A 26,263-nucleotide genomic window follows, 5' to 3' on the forward strand; every position below is an offset into this window, starting at 1 on the left:
AGTCTGTCACCATGTTTTTGGCATGCATATGGCTGGTGAACAATATGGACTGGATTGTGCTGCACGTTTAAGTCACACAATGAGAACTTGCCCCAGCTCTGTCATCCCCAGTGGAATATGGTGGTAATGACAGACACTGCATCCTGGTCACATGAGATTCATGTGACAGAGAAGATACCATGGTGATCAACTTTTAAAGGCACCTTTGCCTTATAAAAAGACAGTAAATACTAGATATTAATGAACTCCCAAATGGGATTTGAATAAAAACAGAATTACATTCTAGCAAATGAACAAAAATGACTGCAGCTTTTCTTCTCTTCAGTTTCCAGGAATAAAGACACAGAAACAAGACATTTCCCATACAAATTAGGACATCCACTTGAGTCACGAACTGAGAGAACAGGATCACGCTCTGCCTTTAGATCCATATTTGTTCATGGACATCACATTTAGATGTGAATTACTGAAGCCTAACAGTTTGAAAGGAATGTGACTCAAAATTGAACTAAAGAGGTAAATTTGCATTAAAAAAGAAACAAAAGCTTTAAAAATGCAACACTGTGGTTACTTTCAGTAACACTTCTGTTCCATCTCTAGCATGCCCCCATCTTCCTCATGCTACAATATGCTAAACAGGATGAAACATTGTAAGAGGAATGACAAAGTCAATATTCTTAACTAGGAAGATGAGATGGGCACCGCATTCTGTTAGACTAAGGTAGAACTGTATGACTTAACTCCCAACACTGGAATTTTCAGCCTATTAGAAAGTTAATTCTTTCTAAATGTGAACGAACAAGTGCAAGGGACACAGGAGACAACGGATTCAAACCGCAGAATTGGCCCTGCTACTGATATCTTGCACAATCAATCATAAACAAACCTTATGAACTCTCCACTATTCCCATTTTTTGTCACGAGGCACCATCTTTTTCAAATGCATGCTGTGAATGTTGGTTAATGACTGTGGAGGGCTGTGCATGTTCAAAGCATTCTATTTTATAATTAAATAAAAGTTTGTGTACCCCAAAATCTTGTCTCTGTTTTAGATATTAACTGGTCTCTCAAAAGTTATTATCTTTCCTTACAATCTTTCTTCCACTTATCCTTCATCTAGAACAGCACTGATGTCTTCAAAACTGACAAACTTTCAATCCTAGCTGTAAATTTTTATGTGTTCACTTTATCTGAACAAACTGAATTTGAAGATCTTAGAATTGTGTGAAAATAGTGTATTGATTACAAAAGCAAGACTCCAGCTACAATGAGAATATACACTGATATATGCTCAGCTGAAGAGCAAGTATACTGCCCAATTTGACACAAGTGAACTTGAGTATCTACATTTCTCCACACTAATGTCCAAGAAATGTCTAAAATCGCTCAAGCAACTGGTTTATTCAAACACCACCAATGTACACAAAAATTAAAAACCGTATCTGGAAATTTATTACTAACTTAAGAGATTTAAAATTGAATTTTGAGGCAGGTAACTGAGTCCGCAATGGACTCTGAAGCTGCACACTTAAATATATTAGGTTTTATCTTCATGAATGTCAGGGACAGTACTTAAATCTGAACATAATTAAAAGTTATGTTCTTTTCCCAGGGAAACCTGAAATGCATTGTTTTTATTTACAGAATATGTGAAGTTAAATTAATAGAAAAAAATCAGTGGCAGAATTTACAACACAAATGGCAATGTCCTCAGTATTATTCAACTTACCTGAACCAAAAATATAATCAGAAAATAAAAGTTGGCTACTCTTCTGAACTGCTCAAACAAGTTTTTTGGAACAAAATTCCACACTGTATACTGAAGGGAAAAAAGGAAAAGAGAGAAGAACCATTATGACATACTGAACAATTTTTCAGTAAAATTCAGTTCTGCTCCTGTTAAACTCTCTTAACCTAAATCTTTTCATTTTCCATCTTCATTCCCCAAATCTTCTTCTGGTCTTGCCCTATTCCCACACAGAACTGCTGTATCCAATTTTAGTAGTTTTTAAGTACAGCTAGCAGGGAAGCAGTGGTGGCAACTGCATTGTTTTTACAGTCAAAGTTTTAAATGTTCTCCTACCAACTGGGCTAGGAGCAGCTGGAGTCATTTGGCTGCTTGTATCCTGGGTAGCAAAGAAATTAATTCTTGCAGCTGTAACTTTCTCTCCTACGCTAGAGCAGCAAGACACATCCCCACCATCAGTTCTATTGATTCCAATCCAAGGTCACAGTAGGAGGGAATCTGCAATTGCAGTCCACTGCTGATTTATTTTATGCAGAGTACTAGCTTACAACTTGGCTATTTTATAAACCCTCACAACAAGCTTCATTCTTCCCTTTAAGTGGTTCTGTGCATCACATCCAGACATGGGCAACGCTTGTTTAAAACCTGCTTTTCTTTAGAAATTCTGACCAACAGGCTTAATTGTTCTGTACTTAGTCAGGTTCTGAGCAAATAGAGATGAGAGAAGCAAGAAAACTATATGGGAAACAACCTAACTTTTTCACCAAAAAATGTGAGGACTTGTTTTGTTTTGAATATCCTATATGCACCATTAGACATAATACACACATGCACATTCGCTACACAACTTCAGTAATGTATCAAGTGGTTTTCCCATGACAAACTGATTCCTTACCTTGGATGATATGATTCTGTTATCTGCAAATTTCTGAGGAACGTAATGGCCATGCTGGGGAAAACGATTTGCTATATAAATAGTTCTTGTATCGCTTTGATGCGGTGGGTCAAAACCCTAAAACACAAAATTAAAAAAAAAAAATCATCAAGAACAACTATTTTATTAACTGTAGTTTTGTAAAATTGTTACCTCTGTGCTGAAAAGTGATATCTGGATATCAAGCAGCTGTTTCAGAATAGTGGCTTTTGAATGGGAAACAAAATTAATGTGCAAATTAAAGTCTGTTGTGTTCAAAGAATTTTCAAAAATGAGGGGTGGAGGGGGAAATCCCAATTATGAGGTTCTCTACTCAACCTGGAAAACGAAAGAAAAAATCCTAAATCTCAAAAAGGACAAGAGAATACTTAGTATCAAGCAAACTCGAAGAAATAAATTGAGATGAAAACATATCTAATTTACAAAACCTCACAGCAACGCTCACGATGACTAATAAAATAGATTATGAGAAAAGTAGAAGGTCAAACCAAGTCACAATAATATGCTGTGATAACTGGATTTTGAAAAGATTCTCACCAGCTCAAAAACGAAAGCATATGCATCTGACTGGACAACAGCATTTTTCCAAACAAGTTCTGTCTCTAAGAACTAACATTTTGTCTAACCTCAAACACAATTTCCTGGCATTACCACCAATTTACACATGAGCTGTAGCAACACTGAAAGCAAACTCATTCAAAAAAAAGTATACTCAGAAATACTTATCAACAGTTTCCTCCCAAAAGAGAAGATCCGAGTGAGGTCCCTTGGAACCAAAGCCCTGTTGCAGGTCTAATGGTCAGTATTTTCATCAATTACCTCTGTGAGGGGAAGGGAGTACAGCTGTTAAATTCGCAGATGACACCACCTCGCCACCTCATGACTGCAAGAACACCGAATTACAAGAAAAAATTCAAAAGCATCTTGACCAACCAGATGCATGGAAGACTAAAAGATACAGCCCTTAGACACAGTTAACTGCATCTACAAGAAGTGAGTAAAAGCCCATATAGGAGTTTTGTATAAAAAGATCAAAAGGCTCATCACAGATTGAGTATAAGTCAGTAAATGCCATCCCATTGAGAAAAAGGCCTTCAGTACTAAGGAGGCTGGAGGAGAAGTGGGAGCCACAGCTGAAGCACTGTGAACCAACTGGACAGAATCCAGTGGAACATGAGCCACAAGAGATCCTGAAAATATGACATACAGCACAAGGCTCAACAATCTAAAAAGCAAAGATTAAACAAATTAGAGTCATTTAGCCTAGAGGAAACTTGGGATAGACTAGGACATCTTCCAATATATAGACTATTCCACCAAGAAAAGGGGTAATCTGAAGGGCAAAGCAGAACAAAAGTAAGCTTAAATTGCAGCTAGGAAAACTGTGTTTGAATATTGGAAAAACAAACAAAAATTCCTTTCTTATGAGAAGGCATAATTAAAAACCAAAATAAATCACATGGGAAGGTTACAATGTCTCTGTAACACAAGGGCTTATATCTAGGTCATTCAAGTCTATCTTTGAGCCTTTCCTGGGGCTATGTGACTCACCAGAACCCTTTCTAGCTTTAATATTCTAACCTGGAGAAGCAGGTGATGGCAAACAACAACACGCACAATAGTAAAACAGTAATAATTCACGTAACAGGACAAGAAAATTACTAAAATAAAAACCAAAAGAGCTTTAAGACACGGAACAAAGTAGTGAAATTAAATTTGGAACCGTTAAGTTGGTCAACAGGGAATCAATGATTGCCCAAGAAGTGGTAAATTTCAGCCCAAGCTCCACACATTCTTAATCTTAGAACTGATTTTGCACTGTATAAACAGTCTCCTTGTTCTCTGATGCCAAGTGAAAGGACAACCAATGAAAAAGCTAGAAAGGGCATTACCAACTTCACTACGGGAGGTGAGGAAACTACCTTTGCAGTTGTGTTGCTCCACTTGTGAAACCAAGCTCAGAACTTCATTTGCATCAAATAAAAATTAACATTCCACAGAACTCCAAGAAAAGATACCTCTGTACCAGCTAACTACAGAGGATGGTGAAGAGTGAGCACAATGAGCTACATAAAAAATGGTTGGTATTACCAACCAAGAGTTTTCTTTAATCCATGAATATCTGTAATACAGGACATTATGTATGTTCACATAAAAAAAAAAAACCTCTCAAACGTATGCATTTTTGTATTTGGCATCATTACTACGGAAACATTCTGATTCAGAAAGAAGGAGGTCCAGAATAAAGAAGGGAGAAAGAAATGAAGGGGGATTTTTCAAAGAGATTTGAAGGAGAATAAGCTTTAGATAACAAGCAGTGGAAGGCCGTTCTAGTCACATGTGCCAGTGTGAAAGCTTGTTGAAAGATAAGAATGGAGCAAAGAGACAAAATGTAGATAGGGGAAAGGACGGCAAAAAAAAATATATAGGATGCCAAAAGCAAAAAGAAAGGAACTGTTAACAACTTTAAGAAATAGAAGCATGAAAGTAAGATGAAAAAATGTACCTGTTAAATGCTGACACAAAATTTAAAATAAGAACAATGTTTGTAGCAGAAGCATTTTGGGTATCTGACATTAGTGACACATTATTTCTACATCAATACAGAAGATGCCACAATAAAAAGTGTTTTGCAAGCAAGAAAAAAAAAATGTGCTTAATTAGTAAGACTAGGTACACAGCTCTTTTCTAGCTCAGAAAATGTCTGGCAATCACAAAATGCCAGACATCCTCACGTTGGAAAGTCATATTCTACAGCCTGAAAAAATTCCACTCTAAACCAAACAGATGTAAAGCAGGGAAAAAACAGAAAAAGCAAAGAAAGCAACTGGCAGTCTTCTGATGGTGATAAATGCTAATCTCCATGCCACTCACTGAAAGTTATTAAAAGATAAATGAAAAATTTCAGAGAGACTAGGGTATCACTGCATTTTTTCCAAACTATTTATATGCCCTTTTCAGGCCACTATCTGAGCACCTGAAAGTTCATGAGTTTAATGACATTTTTATTATGGAAAGTAAAGACCTCCATACAACTCAAGCCTAACTGCACTAGCACTTCTACTAGAGGAGAATACCTCTGCTGAAGCAGACTCAAGTCTGAAAGCAAAGAATCTATTTTCCAAATCAGAATCTCAGGCCATATGACAGGTGCTGTTGTGCAGCTAAAACAGCTTAAAATTGCAGTCTATACACATTTAACAATCTTGTTGAAATTTACCACGTGCAGAAGCTGTGCAGTAAGCAGATCTATGGAGATGGCAATCCACAAGTAAGGCAGGCTGAAGAACCTCTTGTCAGAGCTCTGGTTGGAAAAAGGACACATCCTTGACAACCTTAGTGACTTGAGTCACAGCAGAAAATAAGTCTCTGAGCTGGGAACAGAACCCAGATTTCCTAAGTTTCATATCTAACTACGAAAGGTCATTTGAAATTACCCAGCAACCCTGTCATCACATAATAAACTGGTGAGACCACAACCAAGAAGATCTTCCAGAGAAATTTTAATTACACATCTCTCCAAGGAAAATTCTGCACAGACTCTGAACTTAATTGTTCAAGAACTTAAATGTCTTTAACTTTTCTATAACTACGGGGCTGGTCACAAATCCTGCTCCTGACACAAATCTGTAGTCCAAATTTCTGCCAAGCAAAGGGATTTTGCATAGTATCTATATGCAAGCCAACAAAGAAGTGCAGAAAGCACTGTTTCCTAATTTCAATTATTAGACAGTTCTTTCTCCTTCTAACGTCATTATCAAACTCAGCTGCAAAACTAGGGTAACATGACTTTGTCAAAGGATTTCTACGGCTAAACAGTATGAGCAGAGAATCCCTAAATTAAATTTCAAATCTTGCAAAAATATTCAGTTGTCACCAATGTCTTCTAACAAAACTTAGTTTTCCTGCAGTTATCTAGTGAAGTAATTTCTACCCTAGTGCACAGATCATAGAATGGGTTGGGTTGGGTTCCAATCCCCCTGCCATGGGCAGACACCTTCCACTAGCCCAGGTTACTCCAAGCCCTGTCCAACCTGGCCTTGAACCCTTCCAGGGAGGGGGCAGCCACAGCTGCTCTGGGCAACCTGTGCCAGGGCCTCACCACCCTCACAGGGAAGAATTGCTTCCGTATGTCTATTCTAAATCTACCCTCTTTCAATTTAAAACGGTTACCCCTTGTTCTATCCCTACACCCCCTGATAAAGAGTCCCTCCCCAGCTTTCCTGTAGCCCCTTTAAGTACTGGAAGGCTGCTAGAAGGTCTCTGTGGAGCCTTCTCCAGGCTGAACAACCCCAACTCTCTCAGCCTGTCCTCGTAAGGGAGGTGCTCCAGGCCCTCGACCATCTTTGTGGCCTCCTCTGGACTCACTTGAGCAGGTCCATGTCCTTCTGATGTTGGTGCCCCCAGAGCTGGACACAGCACTGCAGGGGGGGTCTCAGGAGAGCAGAATAGAGGGGGAGAATCCCCTCCCTCACTCTGTTGGCCACACTTCTGCTGATGCAGCCCAGGACATAGTTGGCTTTCTGGGCTGTGAGCACACATTGCTGGCTCACAGTCAGTTTTCCACCCACTAACACCCTCAAGTCCTTCCCCGCTGGGCTGCTCTCAATCCACTCCTCACCCAGCCTGGATCTGTGCTTGGGATTGCCCTGACCCATGTGCAGGACCTTGCACTTGGCCTTGGTGAACTCCACGAGGTTTGCACAGGCCCCCCTCTCCAGCCTGTCCAGGTGGATGGATCTCTTCCCTCCAACATATCAACTGCACTACACAGCTCGGTGTCATCAGCAAACTTGCTGAGGGTGCACTCGATCCCACTGTCCATATTCCCAAAGATGTTGAACAGCACTGGTCCCAGCACTGACTCCTGAGGAACGCCACTCATCACTGCTCTCCAATTTGACATCAAGCCAATGTCCATAGCTCTGACCCATCCATCAAACCCATGTCTCTCCAATTTAGAGACAAGGACGTTGTGCGGGACAGTGACAAAAGCTTTGCACAAGTCCAGGTAGATGACGTCAGTTGCCTTCCCCTTGTCCACCAGCACTGTAACCCTGTTGTAGAAGTTCACCAAATCTGTCAGGCATGATTTGCCCTCAGTGAAGCCATGCTGGCTGTCACCAATCACCTCCTCATTTTCCATGTGACCTAGCATATTTTCCAGGAGGATCCACTCTATGATCTTACCAGGCACAGAGGTGAGTGACTGGCCTGTAGTTCCCCCAGTCTCCTTTATTTCCCTTTTTAAAAATGGGGGTTGTGTTTCCCTTTTTCCAGTCAGTGAAAACTTCACCAGACTGCGGCTTAGCCGCTTCATCTACCAGTTCCCTCAGGACTCACGGATGCATCTCATCAGTTCCCATAGACTTGTGCACCTTCAAGTTCCTTAGATGGTCTCAAACTTGATCTTCTCCTACAATGGGCAGTTCTTCATTCTCCCAGTCCCCACCTTTACCTTTGTTAGTGTTCGAAAAGTTACACAAAGACATCCTCTATGTAATAATTAGGGTCCTTTAAAACAGCACAGAAAACATATCCTGGGGAACTGAGGAGAAATTTTTAACTGCGATTTTATGCTATTTCTTTCATGAAAGAAATGGGCTTCAACAGCCACTCCTTCAAACAATCCTGTTCTACATTTTGTCTCTATCTCCACCATTGTTCCAGGAGAACTGCCCATGTAGCAATATGATAAAGTGGAGTGGAAAACTGATCCAACCGAAGCCCCACCATCTTCCCCAGTTGTTTTTTATGTTTTTTTAAACTCTCAGTTCCCTAGAACAATTGCCTGGTCATGCCAATAGCCTGGTGATGTAACAAAAGGTTTCACTGTGGAAGAAGAGTTTTATATTGATGCTTAGGAAGCAGTATTAGCATGAACAACAAAGTACACAACTGGAGAAACAGAGTAAGCAAACGAGAAGCAGCACTATGAAAAGTAACTCTGCAATTGATGAGACTGCCCTCCCAACACCCTGCAAGCATAAACAAAGAAAAGAAATGCTTCCTCAGTCAACTTGTTGATATAATATACCCTATCTACTGCAGACTCTTACTTTTTCAATGTCACTGTTAACTTATGGCACGTACACCCTCCCCGTGTACTCTATGGCACTGTTAAGTGAGACAGCAGAAATCTGCAGATCTTTCAGCTAGGATTAGCAACATGAGACCAGCACACAGCAAATCAACTGCTGTTTCAAGCCTTGCAATACACACATCGATAATTACAAATAATTTGGCAAGCAATATTTTATTATGATCTGAATAAAGCTAGTATACTTTAATATGATGTCCCAGCGTTTCTTATTTATCATTCACAGTTTTTACGGGGGGGAAGCTAAATTGTATTTGCTAAACGAACTTCTGCTATGTGACCAGTTTTTAGTGAAAGGGGTTTGAAATAAGGAAGTCTCAATTAGAGCCTCTTCCTCCTTTCAAAAACCGCACTGAACACTGCTAAGGAAAGCAGTAGTTCCCCCAAAAGCCTTCAGACACCACATACTTGGTAATAAAACTAATAAACAGAAGAAAACTCTGCCTCAGGAAGCCTTTTTCCTAGGGAGGTGACTGAGGCCACAGAAACAGAACACCATATTTCCTGGCATATAGAGTCAAAGCCTGCTACTACACTGCTGCCAAGATATATTTTGATTAAAGGTGTTTCGAGGAAATGGATTTTTTTGCTTTGGATTTTTTTTCTGAATATACATGGAATACTTTTCCCTTTGTCAGATAAGAGGATCTATTCATGCACATTTTCAGAAGTCTGTGTGAATTTGTACTCAAAACAGTCAGGCAATAATTCTTTTAGTCATGTAACTGGGCAGTAGTCAAACTGAATTTGTCATATCAAAGGTTAGCATGAAGGAAGAAACAGCCTCTCACAGCAATTTTAAACCCTGCTCTAACAACTAAAGTAGTGAATCAGCTGAAGCACCCTGAGGTTTACATAGTGCCATGCAATTTGTTCCTCCTGATTTAAATATAAATGCAGTAAAGAAATAGAACAGTATTAAAAGTCATGCACTATTCATGCAACTTCCTCTTCCCACTTATCATACCTGCAGTTGTTTAAAATATCTGAAAACAAATCATACTGTAACCTCCTATAAGTCCTAACCAAACTACAAACACTCTAGGAAACAAGGCCTGAGAAACCACAAAGCAATATTCCTTCCTTTCACAAAGTTAGAAAAGTCATACTGGTGCTTGGAACACAGTCCTGGTTACAGTACAGTTCAAGTTGTTCTTATTTTACCTTATTTTGTCAAAATGCCCACAAAAATAACTTGGAAAATTCCCTACTTAAAATTTAAAACCCCATCTATCTTGCCTTTATTTATCTGCAAAAACAAGCAAGCTAAACTGCCCTCATTCATTGCTAACGTACTTCCCTGTGCCAGTTTCTCTACTCAGGTGACTGATGCCAAACATACCGGTCTTGTAACATCAATAAAAACAGAAAGAAAAAGTGAACCAAGCAGGCAAGGTAGGCTTTCTAACACCACACTCTCAAAGACTTATGACATGTCCAGTTTCCCCTAGTAACAAAGAATTTTAACAGAGATTTAGGTACACTGTTTAATTTTAAAATCTGACTTTGCATGAATTAAGGAACCAGCTTTCTTATCCTTCCCTACAATTCAAATCATAGTATTTACAAAGCATAATTCATTTTGGACTTCATATGATAAAACAACCCTATACACTATAACAGCTACTCTTTTGTGACTGTCTTCAACAAAATTCCAAGCTTCACATTTTTTCTAAAGGATTATTAGAATACTTATCCTCTTGCAGTCAATGCATTTAATTAACCAAATGACTATAATATATTCCTCATTTGTTGCTTTATTTTAGGATGCTCCCTTTCATACTCAGACACACAGACTATGAAAATTATCAGTAATGAACAGATCCAGTGATACTTTTGCTCAGGTGCTTTTTGACAGAAAACAGACATTACAATAAATTTGTATTCAATGCTAACAGAGAAAGAAATTTAGTTAACATTCAGATTCTAAGAAGCAAGTCTCAGTCTCAAAGACATGGCTAGTGGCTCCCAAACTACTGTGTAAAGCCATTCAGTGCTAACTTTTTTCCCTAAACAAATGCATTAAGATGAAGTTCAAGAGGTCTAAGAGAAATAGAGGCTTGACAGTATCTGTGGTCCAAAAATCTCTGGTCATTTGCTGTGATTCCCAAAGCAGCCTATTGCTCTGAAGTAGGAATGAAGACGCCTCTGAAGTTCCAACTACACGGTTTTAATTTCAGAACTAACAGTTTTCCTCTGTGGTCTCCAGCAGTTTTCTGCAATATTATCTCCCTCTGGGACACGTACAAATGGAGAGTAGGCAAGATTTTCAAAGCTGATGGGTGACTTTAGACACCCATCAGAAGACACTATAGGGCATCATATTTTATAAAATAAGATTTGAGATCTCAAAAATGAACAGCCATTTTTAAGAATGCTGATCAAAATAGATAAAAGTACTTTGAACATGGAAAGTGCTACAATTCTGCAACAATCAATCACATGGGAATAGCAGTTACTAAAGAAAGTCACACTAAGAAATACAGGACCAATACAGTAAATGAAACATTCAACACACAAATCTTTCATATACCTTGAATAACCGTAGTATCTCAAAAAACCAAAATTCTAATTGTATCCTTTCTGCACAGTCCCTGGATTACTTTCATTTACTTTATAGCAAAAATATTTTTATCTGATTTCCAATATAAAATAAAGACATTCAAATCTGTGACAGGTTATGAACTTTTGTTTTCACTTAAAATTAGAAAGCAGTTCCCATTTTGTAGTTAGCATTTCACCATATACAAAAACTACACTTGTCAAGTCCATGACAGGACAAATAGAGAAGAATCACATACTCCTTCACCTGCTTGCATATTATGTGCACTATTGTCTGAAAATGAAATGCTGTTTACCCACTGCTCTGAAGAGTTATTTATAAAACTGTTTCACACAAGCATGAGGGCTCCTGTTCTGGGTCTCTTCTATGACTATGACTATTATCCCATATGAATATTGAAAACCACCATTTTCAATATGTAGATTGTTTCTAGGATGCAACAGCTACTTGTGCCAATCAGTTCCTGCAGTGCAAGTCTAATTCACATTTTCCTTCTAATATGAAAAATTTTTCACAAGCTCTTCCCCCGAAACCACCCCTAGAAAATAAATCTTAAGGCTTTTTCAAAATGTGTGCCAAAATTATACTGACAATTGCTCTGACAGTTGTTGCTCAACAAATCTCACAGGAAGATAATTTAGCTCTAGCTCTTCCTTTTAACATGCTTTGATAAAGCCTGCTCTGGAAAACTTAACATTACAGTTTTGAGTCTACCACATTCATCAAATATCACTTTGTTTTAAATCCATTTCAAACATGATTTATGACCTAAGCATCAGTTTAATGTCCTGCTTTCAGACATATCTACAAACTAGTTTATCCTTAAAGATTACTAAATCTTAAGCTTCCTTTCTAAGTTGCTGCAATTCTTTTTCCAGACATGTATGTAAATATCTGCAAAAATTAGCACAGCCACCCATAAAACTAGAACAAAAATGTGCAAAGAGGATAGTGAAAGACTAACAAAATATAACAACATATAACAAAATATACTTTTTGGTATAAACCATATAAAACTTCTTTCCCTGGTAAAATATTTCAGGATGAAAACAAACAGTTTGCTTTCTTACACATTATTATCTCTCCTTCCCATTACAGCAAAATTCTCCTTTTCACTCAAACTAAACAAGAAAAAAATCCTCCTAAGTCACAGTATGTGGGAGACCAAGGAATTGCAGAGTTTTGTTTTTTAAATCATGTAGCTGCTGGTCCTACTTTCTGTCTTTTCTACCATGGTCTGTACTATTGCCAAGTGGGGTTTTTTCAACAGTAGTTGAAAAGAGGTTTGTATAAAAAAAGTCTAGCTGCAAATATGTCACCTGGGTTTTGCTGGAAGATATGACCTTGCGTTTACAGAGGCGCTTTGTCAGATCTGTTTTGCTGCAGTTCTGATCTGCTGGCTTACAAACAGATTTCGTGCTAGAAATTAAAGGATTTTTTTAGTGGAATGCTGTAGATACCTTTTTCCCTGCAAAATAGTTACAAAAACAGTTATAACTACTGAGGACACCACAGCACAATAAAGAGATGGCAGAGCACTAGTGAAAGGCACAAGTTATGATGCTTTTAAATAAATTTAAACACATTATTATATTTTTCTCTTGCAAATTCTATCTCTCCACTCCAGAAGAAAGCAAACAAAAGTTTGAATGAATTCAGCCAACCCATCCAAAACTAGAAAAATTAATACCAATGATATCCAAAACACATGTTGAATGTTACTGAATTCATCACAGTTTTACTCGCCGTAGATTATTAATTTTACCTTCTGATGAGAGCTCAGAGGCAATCTCTTAGCAATAAACAAAGAGGCATCACCCTGACCATACCCCCAGATGCCATCTACTGAACACAAAAAGCTCTTTGTCAACAAAATAACACTTTTCTTCCTCAGTCATATAAAAGACAAATAGACAGTAGCTATTAAGGGAGCAGGACCCTATTAGTGCAGGAATATCATACTGTCAATGAAATGGTCATATTATTGTGTGACAAGTGGAAGTCTGGCACAATAAAAATTTGCTGCTTAAAATGCTCATGGCTAGGGGAAATTAAAAAAAAAAAAAAAGGTGGGACAAGATACAGGTCAAAAATCCAAGTCTCACAGAAAGACAGCATATTAGACAAGCCTGATTTTCCCATTTTTAAAATGGTGTTTGAAAGAAACAGTGTCAAGACTGGTTTGATTAAGTTCTGGCAGGCAATTTTTAAATTTAGAGCTAATTTTTATGAGATAAGATTTTAAAATTACACACAGGGCACAACGGATGTCTCCGTTTGGAACAGACAGCTGGCTGAAGACAGGGCCAGGTTCTGCACACTCTGGAACACACTGTGCTGCAAATATATTAGCCTTCAGCAGTCGCAGAATATAAAAAGAAAATAAGGTTAAAAAGACCCAAACACAATGGGAGGACTAGTCCAGCAGATCACAGAATATCTCTAGCAAAAAACTGGGCCACATTTTCTCCTGTGTGAAGTTACAGGAGGGGAGTCATTAACCCCCAGTTCTGAAGCTACTCTAACCAAAGCAGTGCAACCTTTGGGCTGCTCCAACATGCATCTCACTGATCCTTCAGTGACAATACAGAAGGTATTAGCCAGGCAGTCTGAAACAGAGGAACTCTTTTAAGCAAATACACATTTATTTTTCTAGTATACAATAACACCCACTTAATTTTAACCAAACGGGGAACAGGCTTCAATGACAAGTAAGAAAAGAAGGGGGAAACTGTGCTTTAGAACAGCAACATGATTTCAGAAGCTCTCAGTCAATGGATTAGTTCAAAGCAGTTTCAGTATTCAAAAAATATAGAGGGAATTTGGGGGCGGGGAGGAAAGATGTAACTACATTGGTTCAATTCTATGAAACGATTACGTGAAAATACTACACACACATCAGTGACAATGTTGTCCACCTTGTTTAGAATACAAATAACCACAAGTTATCACAGAATGACATCTGCCCTTCTCAGAACATCTCAGCAGATACCAACACCTGGAAGGAAAGGGAGGAACATCCCAAACATACAGCCCTTTAGTGCTAATCTATTCAAGGACATTTCCCTTATCAGTAGAAGAAACTTTTCATTAGAACATATCCAAAAGATGAACAAGAACATGTGTTCATCCTGGGGAGGTGTGGTGTGCAACAGGGACAACGAACACAAGACAGTCAAAAACATTCCCTGTGATCACCTTCCTATGCAGAACTTTAGGACTAGATAAACTCCTGATGTCCCACCTAATCTGAACCTTCCTATAACCACAAAATAAAATAGTCTGGTAACAAGGTTTTCCAGTTAAAAGACACCGATTCCAAGGAATTAATCTATACATTTTCTGACTTCCAGTTAAATATCAACGTTGCATTGGTCTTAATACTTTGGTCTGCATAGTATAAAAGCTGTCAATGCACAGTGCATCTGGGTTCTTAGATTGTAGGAAAATACCAAATACAACAATAATTCTCCTTCTCTTGAACTGTCACGTATAAGAGGAACCAGGCAGGCAGCTCTTACGTTTTCTCCACACAGTATTCTTTGTACATAACTGCACTGCTAGATAGCAGATCAAAAGGCTCAAACTCCACATAACAGCAACTAGAAGGGAAATCCAGAGACCCTTCTTCACTTGACAGGACTAACAGTTCAAAATTATGCAGCTAAGGTCATACATACGAGGGTATTCTATCACAATTTTTGGAGAAGTCCTTGCCAGACATCAGAAGTAGTCGTTACTTTCTGTTAATACCACTGCAACAGCTCCTACGCTCCATGTACACCACTGGGACATCAGCACAGTCCAAACACTGTCATAAATCTATCAAACCAGAAGTGGTACACAAAATCACTGAGCATTACAAATGCCACTTTCTACTCTTGTTTTGTGTCAGTACTGCACAAACTTGACCAGGAGAGCCACAGGAGCGCTCTGCTGTACACAGATTAGCTCTGTAGTCTAACCCATCGTATTTGGAAATGCAAATAAAATGTATTGTACTATCACTGAATATTAACGATGCCTCCTATCAACTGTTGTTTACCCAGTTGCTTTTTTCAAGCAGAGCTGGCTGTGCCTGTGGTGTTATGCAACCCTCAGCAAATCCACATGCCTACTGTCTTTCTGAGATCTCAAGGTAACAGAGCCAGAATTCAGGCATCTTTCCCGCTCAAAGCCTATCTTTGAAATACATCAGGGCATTTTACTCAAAGCAATGAATTGTAACTCCAACTATCTCTATTTTTTTTTTTTTGTTAAACTCCAATACCTCCAAGTATTAACTAGAGAATGATATTACAATAATATTAACTAGCAAGCTGCATGCTGTTAATGACTTACTATGCAGTTTATTTAGTATGGGACATCGTTAGATGAAGAAAAACGGATAAACTGTTTGTGCAGGGTGGTGTCAACTGCTTCTGAGCAAACAAAGCAGACTGAAGGCCAAGATACCAAAACAAACTGATGATCTGTAAGAGTTCTACATAGGCACTGAAGACTGAGCAACAGTATTACTGTCACCAGTTTCTATTATACAACAAATCACTGAAAAGACAAATAACTCATCAGTTACAAAACTGGTTTGGATTTGTAAGACCATAATAAAGATGGTCTTTATGTAAACTCTTACATTCTCAGCATGTTTCCTGTTCTCATAGTCATCCTTTATGCATCTCTAAAGGCACGCATCTTCACAGGCTAAAGCACAGCAAAGTCACCACTCAAAGAACTTAAATAATCTGAATTTCAATCCAGGTCCTCTCATTACTTCTAAGACCACCTGCTTCATTTTCCCTATCCCTTTTACAACACTTGAGGACACAAGCTCTCAAGACCATATACACTCAGTATAATCTCATTAATTAGTGTATGAAATACTGTCCTCTTAAAGAAACAAGAAGTCGCAAAACATTCATTGGTTTCATACAGGGTGTACTTAATAACTACCTAAAAGCACCTTCAGCAAAGTACCAGTCCCTCCTCCTTTCCCCAAATCCTTCCTACTTTCCAACATTTCTGTACACCAACGTTTTTCTTTTGTACTACTACAACATCCCACTTAAATCACTCCTACGTATTTGCCTGGTTCCAACCTTCCTGTATGGAAGAAACACTTTTTTCAAAACCTATTGTCACATCAAGCACAGGTACAAATACATGCTCTAAAGGCATCCAAACCCACACATTCTTCTCTTCTTCTATCAGAAATAAATCAGACACAGATTTCATCATCCTTTGATTCAAATATTTCTGCTACCCCACTCACTCTGCTATTCACTCTGATTATTTTCTCAGCGTCCTTCCTCAGGTTCTTGGCCCTCTGACATTCTTTCAGAACCTAAACATCATCGACACAGGAAGCAGCAAACACGGTGGGATCTCTGTTAAACCAACAATTACACACAGGAGTGAACTGTCAGAGTGTCTCTTGGAAGAAACATGCAGTGTGATACCTATCTTAGCCCATTTTTCATCTTTATGAGCTGTGAAACAAACAAGCCAGTAACATCAAACAGTGAGGCTTGAAGAAAACATAAAACATGTATCCTTGCAAAAATTTTTTTCCTGAGTGCCATATATAAACATCTGTCCAAGCATCTTGACTTTTTATTATCCCTTTCTTCTACTAAACTAGTCTTTCTCTGTCAAAACTAGTGCAAGTTTTATTTTCCCATCAGTTTCTTTTAGAAGAACAAAAACCTGTAAGTGCTAGGTTTATTGCTCACCTTGTTACACTAAGCTTTTACTTTCTATTAAGAGCAAACATATTTCCGGAAAGCTAGTCAGTGTACTCACTGGGGGAAAAGCAATCATGTTTGATACATGAATTCCTAGCACTGATACAGTCTAATCTAAACTCTACAGAAGACAACATAATGCTGCTTTAAAAACCACACACACAAACCTCAAGCCACCTTCAAAGGGAAAAATAACTGATAGCTACGTTGTGACAAATAGGATTTATTCTAAAAAGCACATGTATGAGTGTAACACAAGAGTGCCGTCAGAGCTCAGAGCGATTCATTTCCAGGTCAAGAACTCTTGGGGTCAGCCCAAATCAGGGAGTTATTGTCAAGCTGATAGAGACCATCACCACGAGCTCTGTGATTCAGACACAGGTATGGGTAAATCTACGGGCCATGGGAAAGGAGGTAGGGGAAGAAAAAAACGGAAAAAAAAATTTTTTTTTTTTTAAAAGTGATGTAACAAATTATTAGTGAGACAGAAGCTTTAACCATTAAAATATAGGAACCTAACTAATGTAAGTTCTCGTACTAACCTGTACAACATGTCTGATGCAAGGTAATGCCAATGAACGGAAAAAGTAACTTTGTGAATACATCATTTAGAATTTCTCCCTTTGAGAAAACGCAAGAGAAATAACGCTGGAGGGGACAGGAAGCCGGGCAACATTTCAGATCAAAATAGTCAAACTCAGTGTCCTTCCCTGCCACAGACACTACAGGCACGGCCGCCTTATTTCCCTCGCACGCTCTAACACAAGCACAGCAAGTAGCTCCTGTCTAGAGGAAGGCACCGTCTAACCGCAGCCTTTTTCAAAAGCATCTCACGGATGTTTTTCTTTCATTTCTCGTTACTTTCAAAGCCTTAACACGCACGCAGAAACAACTGCTGCAAAACTCTCAGGTACGGGGAAATACAGGAGACAGACGCACATCGGCTGAAAGAGCCTTAGAAGATTTCGCAACGTGAAGGAGGAAGAGAGGCCAGTAAATCTCTGAAGTGCTGCTCCACAGAAAAAGGCACCGTCATGCCTCCGTGAAAAGAAGTTTGGGGAGCCCTTCCCAAAGGGGCCGCAGGTAAGGGAACGTGCTTTCCTCTGTGTCAACGTGGTTTCAAGAAAAGAAAAGACCCAAAACCAAGAACCCAGAAAACCCGCGAAAAGCCCTGAACACCCCAAACCCAATACGTCTTAAAAATAAAATTTAAAAAACCGACAACAACGATCCCAGTGAAGCCGGCAGGTCTCCCCAGCCCCGACACCCCTGCGTTCCCTGCGGGGGGAAGCACGCCTCTCCCTGACGCCCTCCCGCCCGCACCCCCGCTTCCTCCGGGACCCCGCGGCGGCAGCGGCCCGGGCAGAGGCGTCGGGACGGGGCCGCCCCGGGGGGCCGGGCCGAGGCGAGGGGCCGCCCGGGCCGGGGGTGCGCGGGGTGCAGGGGAAGGCCCCGGCCGCGCCCCGCCCCGCGGAGGCGGGAGGCACCTACCAGCTGCTGCCGGACCCACCGCAACATCCCCGGCGGCGCGGGTCGCGGCCCCCGCGGCGGGGCCCCCCTCGACGGTGCCGCGCCCTCCGCTGTCGCCGCCGCCTCAGGCCAGCCGCCCGCCGCGGCTCCTCGCCATGGCGCAGGGGCCCGACGCCGAGTTAGGAGCGGCACAGCCCCCCCGGCGCCCCCAGCCGCCGCGGCTGCCGGCGCCCCGCCGCCGCCATCACAGGGCCGCCGCGGACACCCGCAGCGCTGTGGCCCGGCCCCGGGAAGTGACGGCGGAGGGCGGGCAGGCGGGGAGGGGCGGAGGAAGGCGCCGCGGGGCAGCGCCTCGTCCTGCGCGGGCCGCCGCTGCCGCTCGGTTCTCCGCCGCCCAGGCGCGGCTTCTGGCTCGCAAGGGCCGTGCGCGGGCCCGGGGGCCCGGAGCCCAAGTGCGTGCTCGAGTAGTTGATGATCCCGTGGTGACGGTTCATTTTTTGCAGTAGCTGCCGACCTGAGCAGGACAGTCAGACCAATGACAAAACTCACTGACGGACAAACACTGGACTTAGTGAATAGCTGCTAGAGTGATGGGCTGGCATCTACAGAGTTTAATCAATGCCTCAAAGACATGGTAACCCCATACAGTTTCTTTCCTTTCTGCACATTGATGAATTGTTACTGCGGTCAATACATATTAGCTTTGTTTGTGGTTTGGTTAAAATGCAATTTGAATTTTCCAAGAGTTGCCTTAATATCAGTTTTGGTACAGTGAAATTTATGGGTCCTTACAGATTTATAAGGTTTTATTAATGGCTAGAAAGCCATGCATAATTTCTGACTTTGTTTATTCCAGCATTACAAAATTAGTAAGAGTTGACATTGCAGGGCTTATTGAATAAATTCATTTCCTTGGCGGTGTGTGCTTTTTGAATTTTCTTGAGTTAAGCCAGAAAAAGTGAATGCATCAGCACAAGCTAGTAAATAGCAACTGCACTGCAAGAGGATTTCAAGCTAGAGCAACGCAAGGAAGAAGCTCTAAACCAGAGCAAATTATCCACAGACAGTACATGCGTTGGAACGGATCATCCCTTGCCTAACGGTACTGAAGTCCATTGAATTACCCAAGAGACAAGTTTGGACCAATATTAATTTGCAGCAGATGTTTGACTGATTATTTGAAAGAGCTTGAGTGTATTGTGATATAATTACTTGATATTGCAGCATACTGCTTTCAGAGCTTGTTTTTGTCTTATTCTTGCAGTGGAAACAATAATGCAGAAGTCACCCTGTAAGTTTTCTGAAGGATCACTTGCTTTTGTGAGTGTAAACAAACAAGAATCCCAAATCATGAAATGATTGCAGCTTGACAGTGATGCCACAAAATTTAAAAAAAAAAAAAAATCAAATTAAGAACAGCAAGAGGCATTATGCTGTATGTCTTCTGAATTATGAGATTGTTTGAGAGTCACAGAATTTTATGAAGAGAAATTTTAAAAATTGGGCTTCTTTGCCAAAGTAGAAGGAACTCCGTAAGAAATATGAGTGCTGCTGGGTTAGGGCATAACCTGACTTTTACTAATGAGAATATTGAAGAAACTTAACCCGATAGTAGTTTATTCCATAGCAGACTGCCCTACATTTCCTCTTAATCATATCATCCTGTCCATTGCTAAAGATTGGATAATGGATAGATGGGCTGCTGATCCGAGCCACCACAGCAATTCCTATGTTCCTATTAACAGAGGCTGCTGTCATTTCAGTGACAATTAGCAGGTAAATTCTATTACAGGAATAAGATCACCTAATCCTCAACTCTGGTACATGCTATTCACTGTGATAGGTCTTTAATTATAAGGCTTCTGCAGGCTACAATACTTTGTGCAAAAAATCCAGAAAATACAGAAATTGTTAGAAGACTTCACTTAAAAATGACAAGTTAGACATCTGTTACGTCAAAATTATTACTCCAGCCCTTTTAATTCATATAACTACTTTTCTGTGCCGTTCAGAGTGGCTTTTTACAAGTTGTGGAACTGTAGGAAAGCCAGCAAGGTCTGAAGTGTCACTAGCAATTTTCCTCTCTGCTGCATTTTTAACTTGTTTACAAAGGTAGAAAGCAAGAAAAAGAAACTTGGGGGGAGCCCACCAGGTACACTATCCACTCGGTGGTTTGATCCTTTTAAACTTATTCTTTAGGTGTAGCAAAGAGAGAGAAACATTGCAGGAGTGAACATGAGAGAGCCTGGTTGCACACCGTAATGCATCCAGTCATTAAACGGTCCATCACCATGCTCCAAGAACCCTTCCCTGGGTATTGCAGCTTGGTACACACTGAAGAATGTGGCAGTTACTCGTCAGTGAGGAAATGCAGGTTTTATTTAATGGTAGGTACTGTCCTGGGGCTTCTTGTTTGGTTGTTTTTTGTCTTTCTAATAGAAAAAATGCCCACTCCAAGGAATATGAAATTTAACCAAAATAAGATGAATTAAGGGCAATCTGTACTTCCTGTTTAGTTGGAGCATAGAACAATTTTCATGAAGGATGACGACTCGTATTAGAAGAATCCCTTACACTCTTGCATGAGCTGTCTTTGGACATGTGTAGTTTGCATAATAAATCTTGTACTTTGTCCCCTGTATGTTTAACTATCTCTTTTTTATGTGACTTTCTACTCTTCAGTATTTGAAATTTTGCAAAGTATTTAGCATTAGCATAAATCTGCTACCCATAGTTATCAGTTAGAGCTTAATGGTGCGAGACTGAGATCTTTTCTTTTTCTGTTGTTGTTGCTTTGGAAAATGCCACCTAACAAGTCTACATAAAAACCTTGACCATGCAAGCAGAATTTGGCCTTAAAGATTGCACCATAATGCTGTTCATGTAATGTTAGTAATGACTCTCAATATCAATGCATTTTAAATTCTGTTCATTATCATTTCTATTTCACAGAGCTAGAATAACTACTGTGAATCTCTGTTCCCATGATATACATGCTATTCCCAGTCTTTTATTGTACTTAATAGTTCCCTGGATTAATGTAATTGTGAGTTGGGGGCTCAGACTCCTGAAGGTGTGCTGTCTTGGGCTGATGCTCTTTCCAGTTACCACAATTAAATCTCAGTTACAACAATGAAACAAAACAATTAACAATCCTTAAAAAAATACTGTTATCCTTTTTCACAAAAATCTATTTATTTTTTGAGCAGCCTATACTACTGTTGTTTCCTTCATTCTTCCCCAATGCCCAGAATATAGTTTCTCAGTAGCTCTTTCAATTACAAGTATCAGTATTATGATTTTTCTCATGCTTTGTGTTTTGTTATCCCAAGACTCTAAACCTGTTCCTTTTCTCTTCCATGTTATCTTTAACATCTTTATAAAGTGCTGCAAAAGCTATTGGAGAAAGATCAGTCTGTCTGACAACATCATTCTTTGCAGCATGGTAGATTCTGAATAGAGTCTACCAGCTCTGTTATATGAACTAGCATTCTCTTTAACACAGGAGGATAAGCATCAGAAGCATCTGGGGAAAACCTCTGATTCAAAGTGCTGTGCTATGAATATGAATTTTAACCAGTAATAAGAAAAAAAACAGAGTGTCATCTTTAGCAAGCTGCGTTCAACTCTACTGAAGCACAGGGGCTGAAGGAACTGATAAGTACTTGGGACACAATCCAAAAAGCAAGTAAATGGAAAGTTCCTAGTGACTTCAGTGGTCTTTGAATCAGATTTTCTAAAGATATTTTTAAGCTGCTTATGTACATGAAACTTCACCTGCGTTAGGAGCTAACATAATAGTTGAGCAAACTAGGTATTTATGTGTATGAGTGGATAAAGCCATCCTGGAAAGATCCGTGTGCCCAATTCATCAAAAAGCTGAAAGCAGAGATGTTGGAACCTGCTGAGACTGACCACTGATGCTTCTGGGTGTTGAAGTGGGAAGGCTCTAACTTGCCTGTAGGATTGCTAAGATACTGTCCCCGTCCAGTCATGCTCACTTCCATAAGGGCTTGCACTGTTGTCTGGGCAGAGGGACAGTGGCTGAACTGAACTGCAGCTTAAAGGACGAGGTTGCCATCAGCTGTAGCAGAGACTATGTGTATTACTGCTGCATCCTTTTGGGGAGAAGTTGAATTTTAAATCACATGTGATTCTGAAGCTTTGGTTATTTCGCCAGATATATCTTTCCCTTTCTGTTGTTTCAGATACATAAATAAATGTTAGAAGAAGAGATCTGAAAGGTTTACTTTTACAAGGGAGGTTAAATGTGGTTGCCATGAACAGATGGAGTGTGTCTAACGTGCTGCTTCTCTGTGTCTGGCCCCCATGGAATTGTACACAGTGCTGCTCACTCCTGGTGTGGTGGATAAGCAGTATGGGTAAGCATGAGAGGGGAAGAGAAAAGCTACCTGAAGAGTCATCCTCAAAAGTTCCCTGAATAAAGACGTAACAAATATTGTATGTCTCCTGAAGAAATGTGGTGCTGTTTTTTTTCCCCTTGAAGCTGAGTGAGGCTGCAAAAAGGTCCATTAAGTGCAGGCACATTTACTGCTGACCCTGCTCCTGTGCTGGCCCAGTGAGATATTGCAACTTTTCAGCTGTTTGGTTATTTGTGTCTGGTGTGGAGCACTCCTAGTATTACACATCCAGGAACGGCAGTGTTTGACTTCCATCTCCTTTTGGAGAGATCATTTCTGTTTTGTGTTCAAACCAAGTGCCTAGCGTTATGGGGGAGCGTTATGGGGGCAGAGCATTATGGGGGCAGAGCGCTGGGGGAGGAGTGTTGGGGGTGGAGTATTATGGGGGACAGAGCGTGGGGGGGTGCTTTGGGGGGCAGAGCATTATGGGGGGGAGCATTATTCCTCATCTTGCTAAGCAAACATCTGAAATCACTGTTCTCATACTTAACTGGAAAGCCATCAAGAAAGTCATCACGAAGGCCTAGGCAATAGGTTAAACCTAATCTTCGTATCAGAAAGTGACTTTTTTCTTCAGCAGTTGCTTTTTTTTCTGTATAAGCCAGCTGTGCAAATTCAGGTGAGGTTTCAGGGCAATATTTTAAAGTGGGATCTCTGACATCATAGAATGGTTTGGGTTGGAAGATACCTTAAAGATCACCTAGTTCCAACCCCCCTTGCCTTGCACTTGGCCTTGTTGAACTCCATGAGGTTCGCACGGGCCCCCCTCTCCAGCCTGTCCAGGTCCCACTGGATGGATCCCTTCCCTCCAGCGTGTTGACTGCACCACACAGCTCGGTGTCGTCAGTGAACCTGATGAGGGCACACTCCATCCCAATATGGGAATCTTCATTCTTAATACAGTTGACCTTTGATTTCAGAAGTGCTGGACTGTTAACTGGCTAATCAATATCTGGCTTGGCTGCTCTGCTTCAATTTTTGTTTTCTGAAAACTATTTACCTCGCAAGGGTGAGATGAAACTCCAGAAATGTCTAGTATGGGCTTTTGAACAATTTAAAAGGTGCAAAGTTTTACTAGCCAAGCCATTAGGCAAAGATGTCATTCTGTTGGAATTTTGCTGCACAGTAGAAAACAAATGTGGTCGGACCCTTCTGCTGCACACATCAAAGTAATTTCATCCACTAAAATATATACTTTTTAAAGTGAAAAACATAAACTGCAGGGTTCAAATCACTTGTAAATAGCTCCCAGGTTTTGTCTGGTGCAATAGTATCATTACAGCAATGTGGAACAGGAAGTGCAAAGTAGCTTTATGTAACACAACTGCAAGCCATGGAAATAGAGGCTTGCAGAAAATGCAACTCATGCTTGAATTTGGCAGGGACATAGCGACAAATATACCTGCACTTTGGAGAAATGGCATATGACTTTAGCATGTAGTGGTCAGGACCCTGTTCTACGTCTGATGGTAAAGGAGCAGCACAAGAATACTGAGTGTATCCCTTAAGCTTCTGGCTTAAGTCCACTCTCCAGGCAATGTGCCATAACTATGAAATCACTGTTACTTTAGACTTCACATTAGATGAATAGGGTAGTGCAAGCTGTTCGAAACTCAGCTTTGATGTATTTAACTGTTTTGAAATAATGCCTAGCATTTAATACAGAGTTTTGCTAACATTAGCTTTCCAAAGTGCCTGATAAAAATAGTTCCATTCCCCACTGTTTTAAGGTTATTTTTCTAATTAAATGCAGATGCTTAAACTATCAGCATTCACCACAAGATTCAGTTGTCCAGGCATTATATAATTGGTCTTAAATCTTGAATTATGGTCTAAATTTCTAACTGAACAGTAAAAACAACGTTAGCTCTATGACAGATTACCTGGGAACAAATGGGAATGACAGGAATAGTACTCTGATCTTCACATGCAAAAAGACTTCTCTTTAAGTCAGTGTCAAAGTTGTCATTGACTTCACTGACAACAGTGTTCGGTCACAAATAGCCAGGTCTTTACTGCTTAAAATAATCTCCTTTAGTTCTTATCCACACAGGCCCAGAAGCTGCAGACTTGGTGTGCATGTTTGAAGCTGAACACTCTTTTGTTTTTGTAAGTAGTAGCTGTTTTCAGAGCAAAATGGAAGATTTCAGAGAGATCACCTCCTGACATCAATACATTTCAGCACCCAGTTTGAACCAAACAGCAGTTTAGTACAACACTGCCAGTAGCAGGAGAAAGGTGCCAGATCCTCCCAGCATGTGTACCTTGCTTTGGGACACCTACCTACACACTCTGCACTTGGTTTTTGAGTTGGAATCTGTTCATGGATGTACACACTCTGTCTTGGCTTAATAGCTTATTTCAAAATAGTGTAACATCTACTATATGGGACATTCTCGGGGTAGTGGGAGGTTCAAACACCCTCATGCAGAACCTCTGTTTCCCATGTCTTGGAGGCCATACTGAATTTGATAAGAGTTTTTCTCAGAACACCTTCTGGTTAAGACTTTACAGTCATGTAAGCTGGAAAAAGCTTTGTTATTAAATCTCAATGATTTAGATATGAAGTAAGCTTGTTATAACTAAGGGTATATCTATATTATATATTATTTATGTTTCCAAGGCTCAGCTTTTCTAGTATTTGAGCTGGTTTATATAAAGCTCGCTTAGATGTCCCTATACTGCAATCAAATTACAAAGCAGATATTCCTCAAGGTGTTCCTTGCTGTGCTGTTGGCTGGGTTGTAGCCAGCTTGAACGCTGAAAACCCAACTTGGGTCCTTATGGATTTTACCTCTTCCAGCAGCAGTGAGCTGTGATTACAAAAGCACCCCTTCAGGGATCTTCCCTTCTCTCAACTCATCGAGGGATAAAGGCAAAACAATTTAGGAGTGCCTTAATTCAGCCCGACATTTAAAAATGTGCATCAGTGGTAAGTGACAGGATATTACCCAGTATCGGTGAATTCCTCCCTTTCTCAAGAGTCTGAGAGATTAAACTGGCAGATCGTGACTCTTAACTGTGTGCCTGTTTTGAACAGGTGTCTTAAAAAGAGTAATAGTTGCTCCCTCCTCAGGCATCTCCATGACAAAGCACAGGGCTCCAGTGTGTCTGGGTTGCACAAATGCCTCAGCAAACAAGGCAGAGACAGCTTGGAGGGGCAAGACAGACACCTTGGCGAGGTAAAGAAAATTTCAGTGTCTCATCTAAAACTGATACAGCCACCTTGGGCTGTAAAGGACAAAATAAAAGCGCTTTGCCAATGTTGGCCATGAACACAGGTTTCA

General features: G+C 40.3%; 1 protein-coding gene across 6 annotated transcripts in view; it reads right to left on the reverse strand.

Annotated features, from left to right (window-relative positions):
• Positions 1-17,693, reverse strand: part of ATP11B (ATPase phospholipid transporting 11B (putative)) — a 69,587-nt gene extending 51,894 nt beyond the window's left edge. For all 6 annotated transcript variants that reach the window (XM_074912531.1, XM_074912530.1, XM_074912529.1 and 3 more), the window contains exons 1-3: positions 17,628-17,693; positions 2,643-2,759; positions 1,730-1,819 (exon numbers count right to left, since the gene is read on the reverse strand). In XM_074912531.1, the coding sequence (XP_074768632.1) occupies positions 1,730-1,819; positions 2,643-2,759; positions 17,628-17,693 (273 nt within the window). The remainder of the gene's footprint in view (positions 1-1,729; positions 1,820-2,642; positions 2,760-17,627) is intronic.
• Positions 17,694-26,263: the final 8,570 nt, after the last annotated feature.

The sequence above is a fragment of the Athene noctua genome, chromosome 8 (assembly GCF_965140245.1).
Source record: "Athene noctua chromosome 8, bAthNoc1.hap1.1, whole genome shotgun sequence".
NCBI classification, from domain to species: Eukaryota; Metazoa; Chordata; class Aves; order Strigiformes; family Strigidae; genus Athene; species Athene noctua.